We start from the raw sequence: 16,664 nt of genomic DNA on the forward strand, positions 1-16,664 counted from the left end.
TGGCCGCCGGCCCAGGAGGGGATTTTGCAACGACGAGGGCAGACACCCCCTCCTCCCCCCCCCCCAACATCCCCCCCACAGTCCCCGGCCAGATGCTTCGCACGCCCCGCCGCCGCCGCCGTCTCCAGCCGGGCGCGCCGCCTCGCCCGACGGGGAGGGACGAGGAAAAGGAAGAGGGGGCTTGCCCCATGCAAACCCCACCTCGGTGGCTGGGAGCCGCGGTGGGGAGCAGAGAGCCCCCCCCCCCCCCGATGGCAGAGTCGGTCCTTTGGTCTCCGATAAGTCTGCGACCCCCCCCTTCCCCCGCGCCCTTCCTGGCGCCGGTGCAGCTTTGCGGGAAGGGAGGGGGCCCGGGGTGTGTGTGTGGGGACGGGACGGGACACGGCGGGGCTGAACCCCAGCCCGCACCCCCGCGTCGGTGTCCATCGTCGTCCCCCCCCCACCCCCCGCACCGTTCCGTTCTGGCTCCTGCCTGCGCACTCGCCTGACCCCGGCCCGGGGGGGGGACGACGAGAGGGGGGAGGGGGCAGCACTGGCGGGGCAGCTCCCGGCCCCTTTGATGCGCGGAGATCAAAGGGGTCGCCCCCTCCTATTCCCGCCCCCCCCCGGGTCCTCGCACCGACGCCCTCGGGGCGCCCCCCCCCCGCGGCGGAGCCGGCACCACAGCGCCCCCTGGCGGCCGCGCGGGCCAGCGCCCCCCCCCCGGAGGCCGTGCCAGGAGCAAACCCCAGTTAATTAAATTGGTTTTTCCTGATGAGGGCCTGATGCTCTCAGTCATTTTTCGTAAGCGGAGTTGGCAAGAAAACACAGGCAAAAAAAAAACAAAAACCCAAAAAACCTAAACTCCATAAACCCCAAGTAGCTATTCCCAGCAGGGTGGGCTCTTCCCAACATCGCTGTCCCACCAGTAAACCCCAGCACCCACCCAGCACCCAGCTCCCTGCTCTGCTGGGACCTGCTATCGGGTATTTCAGCCCCTGAAGGCTCAAGCCAGGCTAATAATTGGCTGGGAAAGTTTTGGGGAGCACGGAAGGCGGGTGGACGCGGGAAGGGGCTGAGTCAGCAGCCGGCGGACACCCCCAGCCTTCCTATTTTTAGGCTGCAGGAATGAGGGCCACACCTTGCCCCCAAATCCCTATCTTCCCCCTGCAGTTTCAGGTGAGGGCTGCGTCACGCTGGGATTTGGGTTGGATGATTAACTTGTATCCGTGATCGCTGCATCCTGCAAAATCATTTTGTGGTCTTTCCCAGCAGTTATCAAATTGATTTCCCCCCGGGGAGGATGTCTTCTCGCTCCTTTCCCCACTTTTTTCTTGTCTGTCTGTGCCCGCATGGCGCTGACGTCCACCCTTCACCCCGGCCGTGCTGAGACCGAAGGGCAGCGGTGTCACACGGGGGGCAGAGCAGTTTCCCCGGGATGGATTTAAATCTATGGGGATTTAAATCTATCTGTTTGCATCACTGCTGCGGAATGTCGGTGTCATCCCGCACACAGAGCTGATGTCGTCAGGACACCCCACGGCTCTGCTCGCGAGGGGTTTGACGGGGGGAGTTGTTTGGAGTCACATCTCACCTAGGGATGATGCAGCTTGGGGTGGAAATGCAGTCCCTTTCCAGCCGTGTGCCCCAGATCCGCTTATATTAAATGAATTCTTCATCCCCGAGGAGTAAATATGCTGCAAATGTGCTCATTGCTTGGTACGTTCATGGAATGATGGGGGTTGGAAGTGAGCTGTGGGGGTCACCCGGGGCCAGCCCTGCTCGAACCTGTTCGGGGAGATGCTGGGGCTCCAATAAGCACTAAAACTGCATTAACTGTGGCCATTTCATAGATTCATAGATTCATAGATTGGTCCAGGCCGGAAGGGACCTCCAAAGGTCATCTAGTCCGACCTCCCCGCAGTCAGCAGGGACACCCCCAACTAGACCAGGTTGCCCAGGGCCTCGTCGAGCTTCACCTTGAATATCTCAAGGGAAGGGGCCTCAACCACCTCCCTGGGCAACCTGTTCCAGTGTTCCACCACCCTCATGGTAAAGAACTTTTTCCTAATATCCAATCTAAATCTCCCCTTCTCCAACTTAAAGCCATTGCCCCTCGTCCTGTCACTGCAGGCCTTTGGAAACAGACCCTCCCCAGCCTTCCTGTAGGCCCCCCTCAGGTACTGGAAGGCCGCTATGAGGTCTCCCCGGAGCCTCCTTTTCTCCAAGCTAAACAACCCCAGCTCCCTCAGTCTGTCCTCACAGCAGAGGTGCTCCAGCCCCCTGATCATTTTGGTGGCCCTCCTCTGGACCCGCTCCATCAGGTCCATGTCCTTTCTATATTGAGGGCTCCAGACCCGCACACAGTACTCCAGGTGAGGTCTCACCAGAGCAGAGTAAAGTGGCAGAATCCCCTCTCTAAATTTGCCTTTGCGTCCTGCAGAAAACCCTGACCCCGGTAGTAATCTCTTAAGTACCACAGATTTTCTTTGGTTTTTCTCTTACTGCGTATCATCACAAAAGAGAAGAAAACCCGCAATTTAATCGCTCACCAGAAGAACTCTCCCCAACTTGGCTTCTGCCGTGGAAGAAAGCCACCGACACGCCATTCAAAAGTAATTATTTTTATTTCAACTCTATAAAGTATACAACAGGCACTCGGCAATTACAGCTGCAGGGAAAATACAGAGCAAAACAAAAGCGGTTAAAGTTTATGAAAAAAAGTTCTTAACTCTACATCAAAAGAGTGCAACCGGCTGACGACCGGTGGATGACTGACATTTGTCTGACAAACAAAACCTCTTTCATGTAAGAAGAAAACTGGAGAAATTAAGAATATAAAATGAAGGGCTAGTGTAAAAACAGCGTGAATTGGGACTCGATAGGTAACTCCAAACGAAAATTTCCCCTTTTGCCGGTTAAAGCCCTAAAACCGCCCAAGTCTCAGCGTTACGGCCGGTTCACGCGGCCAGGAAGCTGCAGAGGACGAGGAGCTTCCATCTTCCCAGCCGGGCTCTGCGGGAGCCTCTCCGGTGGCTTGACTACGGAAGGGGTCGGGGCGGGGGGGGCGGGTGGGGGGGGTGGTGGTGTGGAAAAAGCACGGATCCTGTTTTCTTGAGCGGTGCCAAAGGATCTCCGCCTTCGCCTTGGGGTTTCGGGTCAAAACAACCCACAGGTGGGGTTTGCACCCCAAGTCGCTTGTCGGGTTTTTTTTTTTGTTGTTGGCAGGTGGGAGATTTCTAAAGGGATGTGTGTGACCGGGGAGGTTGGCGCTGGAGCGCAGGATGGGCTGGATTTGCACAGCTTAGCAAAACAGGAATACCTGTCTACGGACTGATAGGATGTCATATATTAATTTGACCCGCACATAACATTTATACATTTCACAGAAATGACTCTGTATCTCATTAACAGATACACAGCTCTGGTACATTGAACAGAAATAAGAGAACGACTTCATCATTTCTGTAATTCATCAATATTATATAATAAAGGCTTAGAAACTGGTAGGAGAAAGAACTGTAAAACGCAGCAAGCTAAGAAAGGACAACATTTTGAGGTGTGTTTGTCTTTGTCATGCAGCATAACACCAAATTTGTAACTTTTTTTTTTTTTTTTAATAGGATGCCATGGATTTAAGGCACTTGCAACAATGCCAGATAGCTAGTCGTGTTCTAAAACTATGGGACGGATGAGTTAACAGTACGGTTGACATAAAGTTTAATAATACTGACAATTATGACATTAATTCAAGTCTACCTTGACCTAAAAACATTACATTACAAATAAGAAAATGAAGTAATAATGCCATGGAACTCTAAAAAGAAAAAAGTTGTATGTGTGCCACAAAATATCAACACGAAAATACCTATTTACATAAATATTCGCTTGTGGTCCTGTTGTTAAATAAGAGTTTGCTATGGGTAATGCAGCACTGTGAGAAGCTATGGATCGTCTGTGTCTTAACAACACCCATCTTCATACACTCACTTTAAATACGGGAGCTGGTTTCCCCTTACGTAAATACGCCGTCGTCTCATATATTAAAAAAGGAGACAAAGAGGAAAGGACAGTAAGTGGGAACACAGAGGCAATCCATCGCTGTGAATATACATATATATATATATATAATGCAACTCAAATATATTACTTATAAATGAAGGCGTTTATCATATACATAGGCTAAGTATGGTGTTTAAAGTATGCTTAGGAAAAGTGATGAAAGTCGAGTGAGGTGTTTGATACAAAAATAAACTTACACTGGGTACAGTGCACACTGCACGCTGCAGGTGTTAATTAACGTGCGTGGCACCAGGAAAAAGGGATAGGAAAAAGAAAAGTAACTCATTGGCCCATTTTAAAACCTTCTTCTTGTAATGTTGTCGGGTTGCCCCCCAAGATTGTTGTGACGCTCTGTCCTCCTGGCAAGCCCTCAACTGACAATTGCATCTCAGCTACTGAATACCATCATTTTGGGACAAACTCCTCTCTATGTTCTTCTACAGAAAGTTACCAAATGCCACAGGTTTCCTCCTCCAATGTCGCTGCATCGTCGAGTGAAAAACCAGGGGGATGCGAGGAAAGAATTCGGCTTTTAGGCAGCAGCACTCTTTGCTAAGATGCCTAGTGATTATTTCAGCCTCGGTACTCAGCATTGGCTTTCAGCGTCTTCCACCCCTCAGAGAAAGGCTGACAAGCAAGTGCCTATTTGCCCTGTCTCAGTAATTCCCGGGAGACGTAGTTACTGTCTTTTCCTTACGGTTTTGAAGGCAAGCAAAGTTTTAATGATTAATGAATAGCGGAAATAACCTGAAGTTACTGTGCCGATGGCATCGCCTCACCCTTTGGAAAATTAGGAAGGAAATTCAGCGACACAGAGCAGTTTCAAAGGCATCGCGATGACCGAGCTCTTTAGTTTGCTGGAGAACAGCAGACATTGTCAATGCTGTCAAAGAAGGGGAGAAAATACCTTTTAAATGCACTCTACTAAGTCACTTTCATCAGGAACATGGGAAAGAGTCGGGATCTAGCATCGGGAAAATAATTTTTCCTGCTAAACTACATGTTGTCTGTGTACTATGTAGGCAAAAGTCCTATGGATGACTTTTCAGCAAAAGTTGATCTTTCGACTTCCAGCGTATACACCTGCCCTTGGCAGCTCTGAGATGAAACGGGGCAGCGTCCGCTCATTTTCTGGGGCAGGGTCTGTTACAGAGACTGAAAGCTGATAAACTCTTAGTCCCATGCATGGCGCAACAAGCAGGCATCCAGGACAGGATTCCTCTGTTGTGTTCTACAAATCAGAATAGACTGCACTAAAGCAAAGGAAAAGCCATGGAAGTGAGGGAAAAGCGTACAGATGATAATATTGTTTCCCCCAGTTCATTTTTTTCATCTGAGCTGACTCAGCTCTAGGCATCCCTGTGCCTTAAACATGGCCACTGGGGACCTCGCACAAACACATCCAATATCAGGTTTCCATTTAATTCCACGGACTTTCCCATGGAGCTCCTTTGTCTGGTGAGGCATTAGGATTACATTTTTACGGGCAATACTACAAACAGAGCCAGCAAACCGGCCCTGTGCCACCTTTTATTTTAATTAGCTTCGTACTAGACACAGAAGAGATGCAGACACCGAGATATAGAATCATCTAAGAGTGTAATGGAGAACAATGCCTCTTGCTACATATTTCTGAAATGGTGGTTGACTCCATTTATATTCACAGATGAAGGATGTACATAGCACCTCTAAAGTACATTACGGGTCTTGCATTTTCCCTTTGGGTTCTGAAAAGGTAAAAGTTAAGCTTAGTTTTATGCCTAATAGCTAACCAGTAAGACCAGTGGGCTGCTGTCACTTTATTACAGGACCATTATTTAAGCACTATTTTATATGTAAAAAGGATTAATTTTATGGGTTTTTTTTGTCATGCAGTTATGTATTTGTACCGAGGGAAAGGAAAAAAACAAACCCAACTGTCATGTTACAGTATGTTCTCAGCTGTATGAGAGAAGCAACCCACATCTGCCGTAACAGGATCTAGAGCAGTTGTGCTTTTGTTTTACCAGGCTAAAAAAAAAATATTCTCAAAAAGAAAGAGGAAAGGTCACATTCAGTCTTGTCAAGAATACCACTTGGAAAGAAGAAGGACAAATTTTACCACTGCTTTGACGTGAACTGTTTGACCCGGACCATTGTGGTCCTCCTTTGCTCCTACACTGGCCTACAGTAGATCTACAGAGGTTGGAGGGTGGGAGTAGCCAGAATCCTGCACTGTAATTAGCTACAGCACTTAATAAATTACTATTGATTCTACTGATAAAGCCAGTACCTTGCAGCTAGAATTAAGTGCGTCGTACACTACGTATCTCTCGACTTTTCTAATTAAGAGTGTAGCAAGATTGTCGCAGTGATAGAAAACATATCTCTTTACTGGTGAAAGGCTTTGTGTCAGGACCACCATGTCAACTGCTATTTTAAGTTCGAACATAAAACATGAAGAGCACTATTGTCATCTAAGCAATAAGTCCTAATGCCACTGTAGTTACTGTAGCAGCATCAATCAAGGCATCATGGTGACCCCGAGCACTAATCCTCCCCAATTCTTTCGGTTTTGCTGGCAGCCATGTCCCAGGAAGCTGTCTTCAGCAAGGCAGAAGCAGGTAAGAGAAATACATTAAAAATCTATGTCCCATCCTGAGTTGTCATCAGGGGGTGGTTCATCACTGTCCTCCGGGAAGCTGTCAAAATTGCTTGTGTCTGTTGGAGATGCAACCTGCGGAAAGAAGAGAGTGACAAAAAGGGGACAGTCATCAAAGTGGGCCTCTGCAGCCATTGCCTCTCCATCTCACGACCCTGACCATTCACGAGAATTCATTGCTAACTGCAGCAAGCAAGAAAACGTCTGCATTCAACAACTTTTTGCTGAATCCCAGGAGGACTTCCCACAGCCCCTCTACTCTAACGATCCAGGCCCTCTAGGGTCTCTACTTCAAGAGCAACTGTCCTGCCCCTTGGTATAAGATCGTCAGAAAAGCCTTGGGCCTCACCAAAGCCCAGGATTTCCAACTTATGGCTCCAGGATCCTGAACTGGAGGCCCGGAGCTGGGCCTCTGCCACCTTTGAGTTTCCTGACAAGTATTGCTCAGCCTATGGAGCCTACCAGAGAAACCCATCTTCACAGGATGAAGGCCAAGTACGTTTCTTTTTTGGAAAGAATGTCATTTAAAATCTACCGTAGCTAGGTACTTTCTAATTTCTTTTTGCTTTACAGTGATGACTGAAATTTTCTTACAATGAGACCCTGATACATTCAACGCAATTTAAAAAAATGAAACAATACAAAACCAGACCAGCAGTTCTCCAGACCAAAATAAAATAATCAGTGTCTTACTAGAGAAAACCAGAACTTTAAGCTGGCTGGAGGTGACTGCACTTGCCATCGGAGTGCTGTGCAGGAAAACCTGTGTTTTTTAGCTGTTTTACTTGTGTGGCCGCTGGAGAAGCTACAGCCAGAGCCCAGTCTACAGTCCAGGAGACACATTTGATGCTGGATGCTGCTATAAGCCTTGGAAAAAGACTATTTGATCAAGAAGAGCTCCAACTTCAGCTCTAAATTTAATTTGCTGCCCAGCTGCATCAGCATTTCTGGGCTGCTGAAAGCAGCTTGGGGAAAATGAAGATCCTTGAATACCCAATTCATTTTGAAAAAAAAATAACCAACCCTGCAAAAGCTTAGTGGAGTGCTACAGAGCGACAAGATGTTCCACTGTGTAGTGAATGCTGTTTATTTTGTTGGTGCTGGCATGGTTGAGTTGGACAGCCTTCACCTTTCCAGTCCTCATCCTTGGAGTGCTCCTCACTGGAGCATCTTCACGTCATCTATGGTGCCATGGGCTGGACCACAACCCTCTGTTTCTCTCAGCCCACCCCTTGTGAGCTCTCCCTCTGGAAGCAGAAGTGTTGGGGATATGTGTACAAGATATCCCCAGAGATATCAAAGTATAAGAGATGCAGTTGGTGTGGACAGTCATGGAGAACGCGCACAAGCTGGAGCTTCTTGCGAAGCCTCTCAGCAGTGATGGACAGTGTGTAAGTGGACTGCACTGGGTGAAAGCATCTGTGGAGCTCCCTGGGGCTCATCTGCAGATGTCCACTCTGGGAGCACCTAGCAGGGCAGGCACGTTTTTTTGAGCTCGGTTAGATGAGGCTTTAAGGGAAATAAGTCCCGATTTGGGAAATGGATTGCCTTTTGTGTTCATCTGACAAAATAAAAAGGCTGAATACATGCAACACCTCAAGTGTGGAGTGTTTTCTTAGAAGAAATACAATTGGAAGAAGAAAGGTTGGATGAGTCGTTACTCTGCTGATTGACTTTATGTAATGCTAACGCTGTTGTGTGCAATTCCCCACATCTGTGAGGTCCAGGACACCTACATGGCATGCAGTCTTTCGCTGTCATGGGAGACATGGGGACAAACGTCCCTCTCAATGCCCTCTCCAGCCAAGAAGTGACACTCTAGATTTACCTCCTGTCCACCCAAGAAGATAAGTGCAAACATCAGTATCAGCTGTCTGGCTGCTAACCAACGTCAGAGCTTGAGATGAATTATGGTGCAGAGATCTGCACGTCTCTCTTAAAGGCAAGAGCTATGATGCAAGACAGCAACGTCTTTGGAAAGGTCAAGAAGGAGAAGCTTATCAGGATAGCTACTGTCACAGACTTAAGCTGTGTTATCGAGGCTCAGCTGCTCCTGGAAGCAAAGTCCTGGAGCAGGCTGTAAACTGAGATCTCCTAAAATCCTGTGGAATAAGAGCTAAGGAGCAGCGTTTGATTACTCCCCCAGTAGAACGACGTAACTGCTGAGGAGGATTTAAAAGCTGGGAAAGGCTTTCTTAAGAAAATAGCTAGTCTCTATGTTTAGCCCTGCTGGCTCCTTTCCAGCTAACAAGGAGAGGTGCACTGATTGAAGGAAAAACTGATTTCTTCTCCCAGAGCTATGTGCTTTAGGTCACTTTTCAGATATGGCCCTTACTGGCAGCTGGGACTTCTGCCAAGCAACTAAGCTGGTTGTAGAAAACAAGGCTGAGCAGAACAGACAGCTTTGGGGCAGATGAGGTTCTCTAGTTAATGCAGGCAGGTTTTGGAGAGGATCTCAAGAGTATGTTTAGAGAAGATATTAGTCCTAAGAGCTCTAGCGAAGAATGGCCTGTATTGAATTGGGATTAGGACAATGCATGACTGTCAGCATTGAGTTGTCCTGGAAGAAGGATTCCTCTGAAGAGGGGAGGATGCTCCTGCCTACTTCAGAGGATGACACCGCAGCCTTGATGGTGGTGTGCTGGCCAAAAGGGTGACAGCAGATCACTCTCTTGGGAGCAATCATTCACGTTCCTTGGTAGGACGTTACCAGACCCAGGATCATACAGCCTTGATGATGCCAAGAAATAACGCCAATGAAGCGTCGAAGATGCCAAGAAATAATGCCAATGAAGTGACCTGGGTGCTGACGCAACCCTCTTCTCCTACCGCATTGGACCTCACTGAAAAAGCAAAGAAAATGTGATTTCCTGCACAACAGGCTGGAGGGCGGCCTTCCTCTAGGCAATGCCAAAGGAGTAGAGACCCTTGCTGGTGGTGGAGCAGCATCCCAGCTTGGGGATGTCAGGGAGCAATTTGTGCCCAGAGAGAGCAGATACCGCTGAAGTCACTGCTGCTGGTCGGGCTCTCTGAGGGTTAGACATGCAGGGTCCATATGTATATTGGGTAAGGGCAGTATTGGAAATGTTCTTACTAAACTAAAAATGCACTAAAAACAGTTAGAGAAATATATTGGGGCATTTTCAGGCTACTGACGTCCTGCAGAGATAAACCAGGAATTGAAACTGGATGTAAAGGAGAAAACTTGACCTTATTGTCTGACTTGAAACGTGGTGAGCGGTACTGCTGACAAATTAATAGTGATTAAAAAGAAGCTTAACAGAAAAAACACAGTTTTGATTTATAAAACACTTATATGTTCTTTGGGCATCCCACTTTAGTCAGATATTTGCGAAGTTCTGCTTTCTTCCACCGACTGCCAGTAGCTTCTGCAGCCCATAGGGCGAAAGGGGAGGGGGATGCAAAACCTTCTTGCTCTTTCATAGCTGCTAAGAAAACCTCGGGATGGCATATTTAGTGCTGGAGCCATGCCTGCCACTGCTGCAGGAGGTGCGGGACCACGGGCGGACGGAGCAACGGGATGCAATTAAACACAATTGCTAATGTCATTCTCTTGGTGATCCCACAGGAGAGGCACAGAGAGAAAGGGATTAAGTTGAAACAAGGAGTGGAGGCTGCAGAACAGAAGGGGCCAAGGTAATTTCTATCAGCTAATCCTGTTTGGTTTCCCTTTGTGGCGGGCTTTGTGGGTAAAGAGCTCACAAAGACATCAAAGGAAGAGCTTTGCTCCAAAGGAAAATGAGTCGAGCTGTCCCTCCGCGTCTGCTCCCAGTTAAACATAAACTAGGCGGTAGCAGGGCTTTTCATGTAGGACATGGACGCAGAGAAAAAAAAGGGTGAAGAGCACAAAAGAAAAAACAGAGGGAAAGGTTAATGCAAAAGAAAAGGGAGATGGCACACAAATCCCACTTACCTTGTCAAAAGAAATAAGAATAAAGAAGAAAGAAAGAGGATGCATCTGAGAGAAGGGGTGAAAGTGGCAGCTCTCCACTGAAATGTGAAAAGTAGATGAAGAAACAAGTGAAGCAGGTGAGGAAGGGAAAAATGCGTAGTAGTGAGTGAGCCTGCCCTGATACCCTGTGGCCAAGAGCATTTCGTCGCAGTCATGCCCTCCCCGAACCGCCTTCCCCTGGAAGAGACTGCGAGGAGACTGAGTATAGCTGGAAATGTCTCTAATGTGACTTCCTCAAGCATCTTCAGAAGAAATAAAGCACGTGCTGTCATCACCTAACTCCAGAGTATTAGTGCTCGAAGCTCACGACATTCATGTAAAAGAAACTCATTGGCCAGGAAGAAGAAAATAAGTGGGAAAACTTACACTTGGTATTATAGGAGGTGTCAGTGTCCCTTTTCGTAACCCTTCCCAGTTAAAGCCTTCAAACCATCTAGAAGGGAGGGAATAATGAAACAGTTAGACATAATGATGAAAAATTCTCTGTAGCACAAAATGAAATTGAAATTGCTTAAACAGTGGGTTTCATCTCCTGCAGTCACCTTCTTCAAATTGTTCAAATAGCCTTGATAATTTTTCCTGTCACCTTTATATATGTTTTTTGGGACTGAAAATGAAGGTGTGTAGCAACTCAGTGGTGATACCACGGCAAGTACAAATTACCAATGCTCAGAAGAAAATCATTCCTCACTGCAGGTGTCCTTGCAACTGCTCTTTCCTTCTTATAGGGTTGATCCCTCTCATATGAGACCCCTAGTGTCCTTTCTTCATATGAGATTGGGAGCTAAGGGCATGCACAGGGATGTCCTCCTCCCAAAGCCTGGGCACTTTGGGTTTGCTCAGGCTATGGCAGTTCAGGTGGATGGATGAGCCCTGAGAAGAGCCTTCAACCCATTCACCCAAAATGTCCATCCAACCCATTTCTGTTGCTTTGGGGATGGGAGAAGAGAAGGGCCAGCATGGATGGATGAGACAACCTGCTTCTGAAAGGGGTCTCTAACTTGTTCTTATTTCCCTCCAGCAGCGTGAAAGCTTGCAAGATAGCACTTAACAACTCTCTCCCATCAGATCAAAAGGGATGATGAATTGACATTATGGGTAGAGAGAGAGTGTGCTGGGCTGGGGCAGAAGGGAAATGGAGGAAAAACCTCAGAAAGTGATTCTGCAAACCAAAAAAATCCAAGCAGGCAGTGTCTGAGTTGGATTGCTTCCAAACGCTCTTCTGCAATTAGAGTAGTTAAAGCGTAATGGTCAATGTCCAATGCGTTTTGCTCACAGGCAAGGCTGGCATCTATACCAAAACACTGGGGAAACAAAAGCCTGATGGAAATGCAGTTAGAGTCTAAAGCACACTAGAAGGGAAATGCCAAAGGACCTTAAGAAGAGTATTTTTTTTTTTTTTTTTCGGAAAATTGAAGTGTTTGGGATGCATGGTTCTGCAGGTGGGGTCTGATGGATGGTGGAGAAGACACTTACTTGTGCTTTTGGATATCTTTGACTCCGTTTTTCAAGTTCCCTAATCTTTCTGATGGATTGTCCCTATAAAATGAATAATAAAATCAGTTACTTTCTTACTCCTTCTGAACAACTAATTTCTTTGCAATAAGATCAAGGTGATTATATCTCATATGTTTACCTGCATAGTTTTTTTATTAAATTAGCAGCATTTTTGGCAATCTTCTTTGGAAATTCAATCATGTCTATTCCCCTTAATATGATGTTATAGGTCTTCATGGGGTCTGGGCCTGAGAAAGGGGGACTTCAGAGGGCAGAGGAAAATAAAGAAGATTAAAAGCTTTTCTTTAGAACAGCATTGAAGATTGATTAAAAACAAAACCAAAACAAACAAAGCAAACCACAGTACCCTACTGAAATGAGAAAAAGTCTATGATAACTAGCAATGCTTGGCTTTCTATGATCTTAACTCAGCCAAGTAGCTCTGATACCATCTGGATTTCAGTGATGCTGGCTGGAGAGAAGTACTAAAGAGTAAAAGCATGTTTTCTGCAGCAGCACACGCTAAACCTCTCATTTCCATGATGGCCCATGTCCCAGCAGCTTGAGGAACAAGAGGAAGAGCAATGCTCGCTGGCTTATTCTCTGCTTGATGTTGTGACATGCTTTCAGTGGGGATTAATTAGATTTCCATTGGTTTAATAGAATAAGGACCTGGGTCGAGCCCCAGAGGATAAGCAGGTTGAGACAATGAATACTCTTCCAGCTCCTGTATCCCGGGAGTGAACGATGGGCGATGAGGTGAGGAAGTGCCAGGGAGCCACTACTGCCAACATCAGCAGTAATATATACATCCAAAACTAAATAAGGGAAGGGATGGATACAGGGACTCAAGTTCCCATGGTGTCAGGTCTACCTTCTCCTTTTCAGACGTGTGGCAACCCGTCACTGCACCTCCCTAGTTGAATTGCAAACCCTTTCCCTTTCCCCATCACGTTCAGCTCGCTCAGGGCCAAAAATGAATTATTGGCGTCATTTCACAGCATCTCCTAAAAGGCCTGCTCATGTCTTTCCCTCTGAGAGGTCAGCATGGAAGCTGTGATTTAAAGTGGAAAAACTAATTACTAGGTTCAGCAGCACAGTGCTGTGCTGCTACAGTGCACGCCAGCTCTGAACCTGTCCCTTGCCTAATCAGGGTGACAATGGCAGAAATATTCGGATCTATTTTCAGCAGCGGCGCCGGCCCCGATGCCCATACCTGCCAGTCAGGAGTTCATACATTAAGATTCCCAGTGACCAGTAGTCTGCCGAAATGTCGTGACCTTTGTTCAGGATGATCTCGGGGGCTACGTACTCCGGGGTCCCACAAAAAGTCCATGTTTTCTTTCCAAATCCTATTTTCTTTGCAAAGCCAAAATCGACCTGCGGAAAGGAGCAGAGTACCATCAGGGCAGAGCACGAGAGGGAACGTCAGCCATGCGCTCCGCTCCTCTTGAAGTGAAGCAAAGCAGAAAGGAGGTTTCCTCGTGGGAATATTCTCCGAACTAAAGCATCGCGGGTTGTTCCAGAACCAGGCAACTGCAGTGACCTTTTCGCTGATTTATCCTTCGTAATGTAAAAGGAAGATGCTTGTGAAGGAAGAAGAACAAATGCCAACACGGAGGGTTTCTTGGGAGATGTAACTTCGTATCATTCACAGCTCAGGTTGATTTGTTTTGCTTTCATTTTTTTTTTTAAACTCCCAGCCTTTACCCGAGCAAGGAACTACTTAGGCTAAATACTAACCATTTTGGCATCTACTAAAAAGTTCAGATTTCTCTCCCAGTATAGGGAGTGATGCAGTACAACAAGTGCCCTCCCAGTTTTCCCAGTTTACCTGAGGCTGTCAGAGCGTGCTGGAAGGCTCACAAACCTCAGCCTGCCCCAGTAGCAATGACCCTATGGCACTGGCAAGCACAGAAAATCAGATTATTCTGGGAAACGAAGCCGTCCTTTGGGGCCCAGGCAGAGCTCAGGTTAATAGGTTTACTGTATGTTTAGCTCTGCCCACTCTGCCCTCTCCAGCCTCGGCGCCGTGCTGGCCCAGAGCTGTGGTCTGTAGCACACACTGTTCTCCCTTGATGGCTGGGAGATGCTCCTACACCTTGAGTTGGCCAGGAGCAAAATGTCGCACATGGTCCCAGTCCCACAAGGGATCCTGGACACTTCTCGCGCTATCATGGATGAGTCCATGAAGATCAAACTGTCTAAGGAGCCGGGGGTTGGTGATGGGACTAGCACAAACCCCAGTTCAGATCCTCCTGGGGTGGGGAGAAGGACAGTCCTGCACCTAATTCTCCTCAATCATCTGACACCTCGCTGGAAGCCCCAGCCTTAGTGAAATGCTGTAGAGGATAAACTCTGATGTCATTCATTAGGCTTAGTGTCATGGTGACACATGGTGGATGCCACCAGGCTGTAAAGGACTATGATGGTGATGGTCTGACTTACTGCTCTCATCTGCTGGAGCCACTCCGGAGCGCCCCTTCCCAAAGACAGGGAACAGTCCCCAAGATGAGAGGCAGAGACCTTGCCCCTGCCGTGACTCTCAGGGAGGGCATCAGCCCCTCGTGGATGCAGCTCTTTTTAGGAGTGCATTGCCCCATCCTTCACTGGTGGCTTCCCAAGTCCCCACATCCTCCAGAACCTCCCACCAAGGGACGACTTTCTTTTCTCCTCCCCCTCTCCATGGTCTCACCTGGCGTTTGGGTTGAACCTCACATGCAGGGCAGTTCTACAGTGAGTTTTGAGGCAAAAAAGTAGTATGAGTGAACAAAGCAGTACAGTGAAACCCATCAGTAACTCCCTAATTTGGGGGGTGGAGGTCTTGCACACGTTGCCGTCCTAGTTTGGGGAGGTGGATCTGACAGGGGGACAGCCCGGAGAAGGACCATGACCTTCTGGGAAGAGCAGTTTCAGGCAGAGCCTTAGGCAGTTGTCCCAGAAGAGTTTGCACAGATCAGTCAGCCATGTTATTGGTGCTAAACCACAAGTGGCTCTTATAAAGCAAGAAGCTGTACTGGCCACAGTTCAGCAACACAGTCCAGAGCAATTAATAATAATCATTTCTTACCATGACAGGGTCATGATTAATATCTCCATTAAAAATGCCCTTTTTTATTGCTTACACAAAGGACCTGGCACAGAAGCGAAAGTGTACAGATGCAAGTCCTCCCCCTCTCCCACCAGTATTTTAAGAAACCTATTTTCAAGTTACTTCTTAGTCTTTCAGTAGCTCTGAAACAGCTGGGTGGATTTCTCTTGATAGTCTTCTCTAAAAATTTCCACTTCAGGACTGCAGACCTGAATTTCAAGCCAGAATTAGTTGTTTCCCAGCTCAGCTGTACCCTGAGCCTCCTCAGTCTGCTGGAGGTTGGGGAACACATCCTGGTGGTGGGTGACAACACCCTTGCCCTGATCTCATCTCACCATCTACTGATGGCCACCATCAGAGACAGGACCCTGGGTGGGGTGGACTTCCCTTCTGTCCCTCTTTGGCTAATCTTGTGTTCTCCTCTACCCCTAACACCAGTTGCCTAGTAGCAGCAGTGACGTTTTTTTTGCCAAACCAGGAGTTGCAGGCACTCACCAGTTTGGCATAACCTCGATGATCCAGAATGAGGTTTTCTGGCTTGAGGTCCCTATAAATGATCCCTTTGGAATGCAAATAGGCAAAAGCTTCAACCACGCACGCCGTGTAAAACCTGGTCGTCGAATCCTCAAACGAACCTCTATGTAAAACGAAAGAGAGAAAGGGGACAAAGCGATTAGTAGATCTCTTCTCTTCCTGGACTTCCCCCTACTGTTAAAAAATGTGTACAGTCCAGTAGAGTCACTCTAATACCTGGAAATTATCTGTTCCTGATCTCACCTTTATATATAACTTTAATTGCATTTCCATTTTTGAAGTTAGCATCTTTGCCTTCAATCTACCTTCATATCAAACACTCGAATCTAAAATATTTTAATTTATTTAATGCAAAATTATTTAGCTTCTTTTATAATTACATCTCATAGAAGTAAAATTTACAAATACCTGCTAAGTAAAAGGTGATTTTTTTATTATAACCCTTGACTTTTGGGTGATAGAGCTATTTTGAGCTATGGAGATGAGAACTCCCATATTAATGTTCAGAACCAAGACAAAAGGCAGAAACATTACAGTTGCTGGGACTTGAAGTGTTAATTGCAAATTCAGCAGAAACTGCACTTTTGGATCCTCATTTCAGCACCAGTTTGCAACTGGTTTTCCGAAGCAAATCATACCCCCCTGCCTGCTGGGAGCACAGGGTGGGAGCTGGCTGAACTCAGAAGCGTCCCTAAGCTAGGTGGCAGCAGAACCACAACTTAAAGCCGGGAGAATTAAAGACAAAATTATCAGGCTCTGACAAAGAGCAGGAAAAATACCACCTGGAACCTGCTAACTTTGCTACGGTTCTCATTTTAATGGTCTGGAGAAGGTATGCTGTTAGGAAAAGGAAGAATTACAAAAAATTCGTTCTAGGTAATTAAAAC

General features: G+C 47.1%; 1 protein-coding gene across 2 annotated transcripts in view; it reads right to left on the minus strand.

Moving 5' to 3' along the window:
• Positions 1–3,208: 3,208 nt before the first annotated feature.
• PRKG1 (protein kinase cGMP-dependent 1) overlaps positions 3,209–16,664 on the minus strand; it is a 560,704-nt gene continuing 547,248 nt past the window's right edge. For both annotated transcript variants that reach the window (XM_074155210.1, XM_074155209.1), the window contains exons 13-18: positions 15,739–15,880; positions 13,369–13,532; positions 12,292–12,414; positions 12,132–12,194; positions 11,022–11,088; positions 3,209–6,757 (exon numbers count right to left, since the gene is read on the minus strand). In XM_074155210.1, the coding sequence (XP_074011311.1) occupies positions 6,659–6,757; positions 11,022–11,088; positions 12,132–12,194; positions 12,292–12,414; positions 13,369–13,532; positions 15,739–15,880 (658 nt within the window). In that variant the 3' untranslated portion in view covers positions 3,209–6,658. The remainder of the gene's footprint in view (positions 6,758–11,021; positions 11,089–12,131; positions 12,195–12,291; positions 12,415–13,368; positions 13,533–15,738; positions 15,881–16,664) is intronic.

The sequence above is a fragment of the Numenius arquata genome, chromosome 10 (assembly GCF_964106895.1).
Source record: "Numenius arquata chromosome 10, bNumArq3.hap1.1, whole genome shotgun sequence".
In the NCBI taxonomy this organism is placed as follows: domain Eukaryota; kingdom Metazoa; phylum Chordata; class Aves; order Charadriiformes; family Scolopacidae; genus Numenius; species Numenius arquata.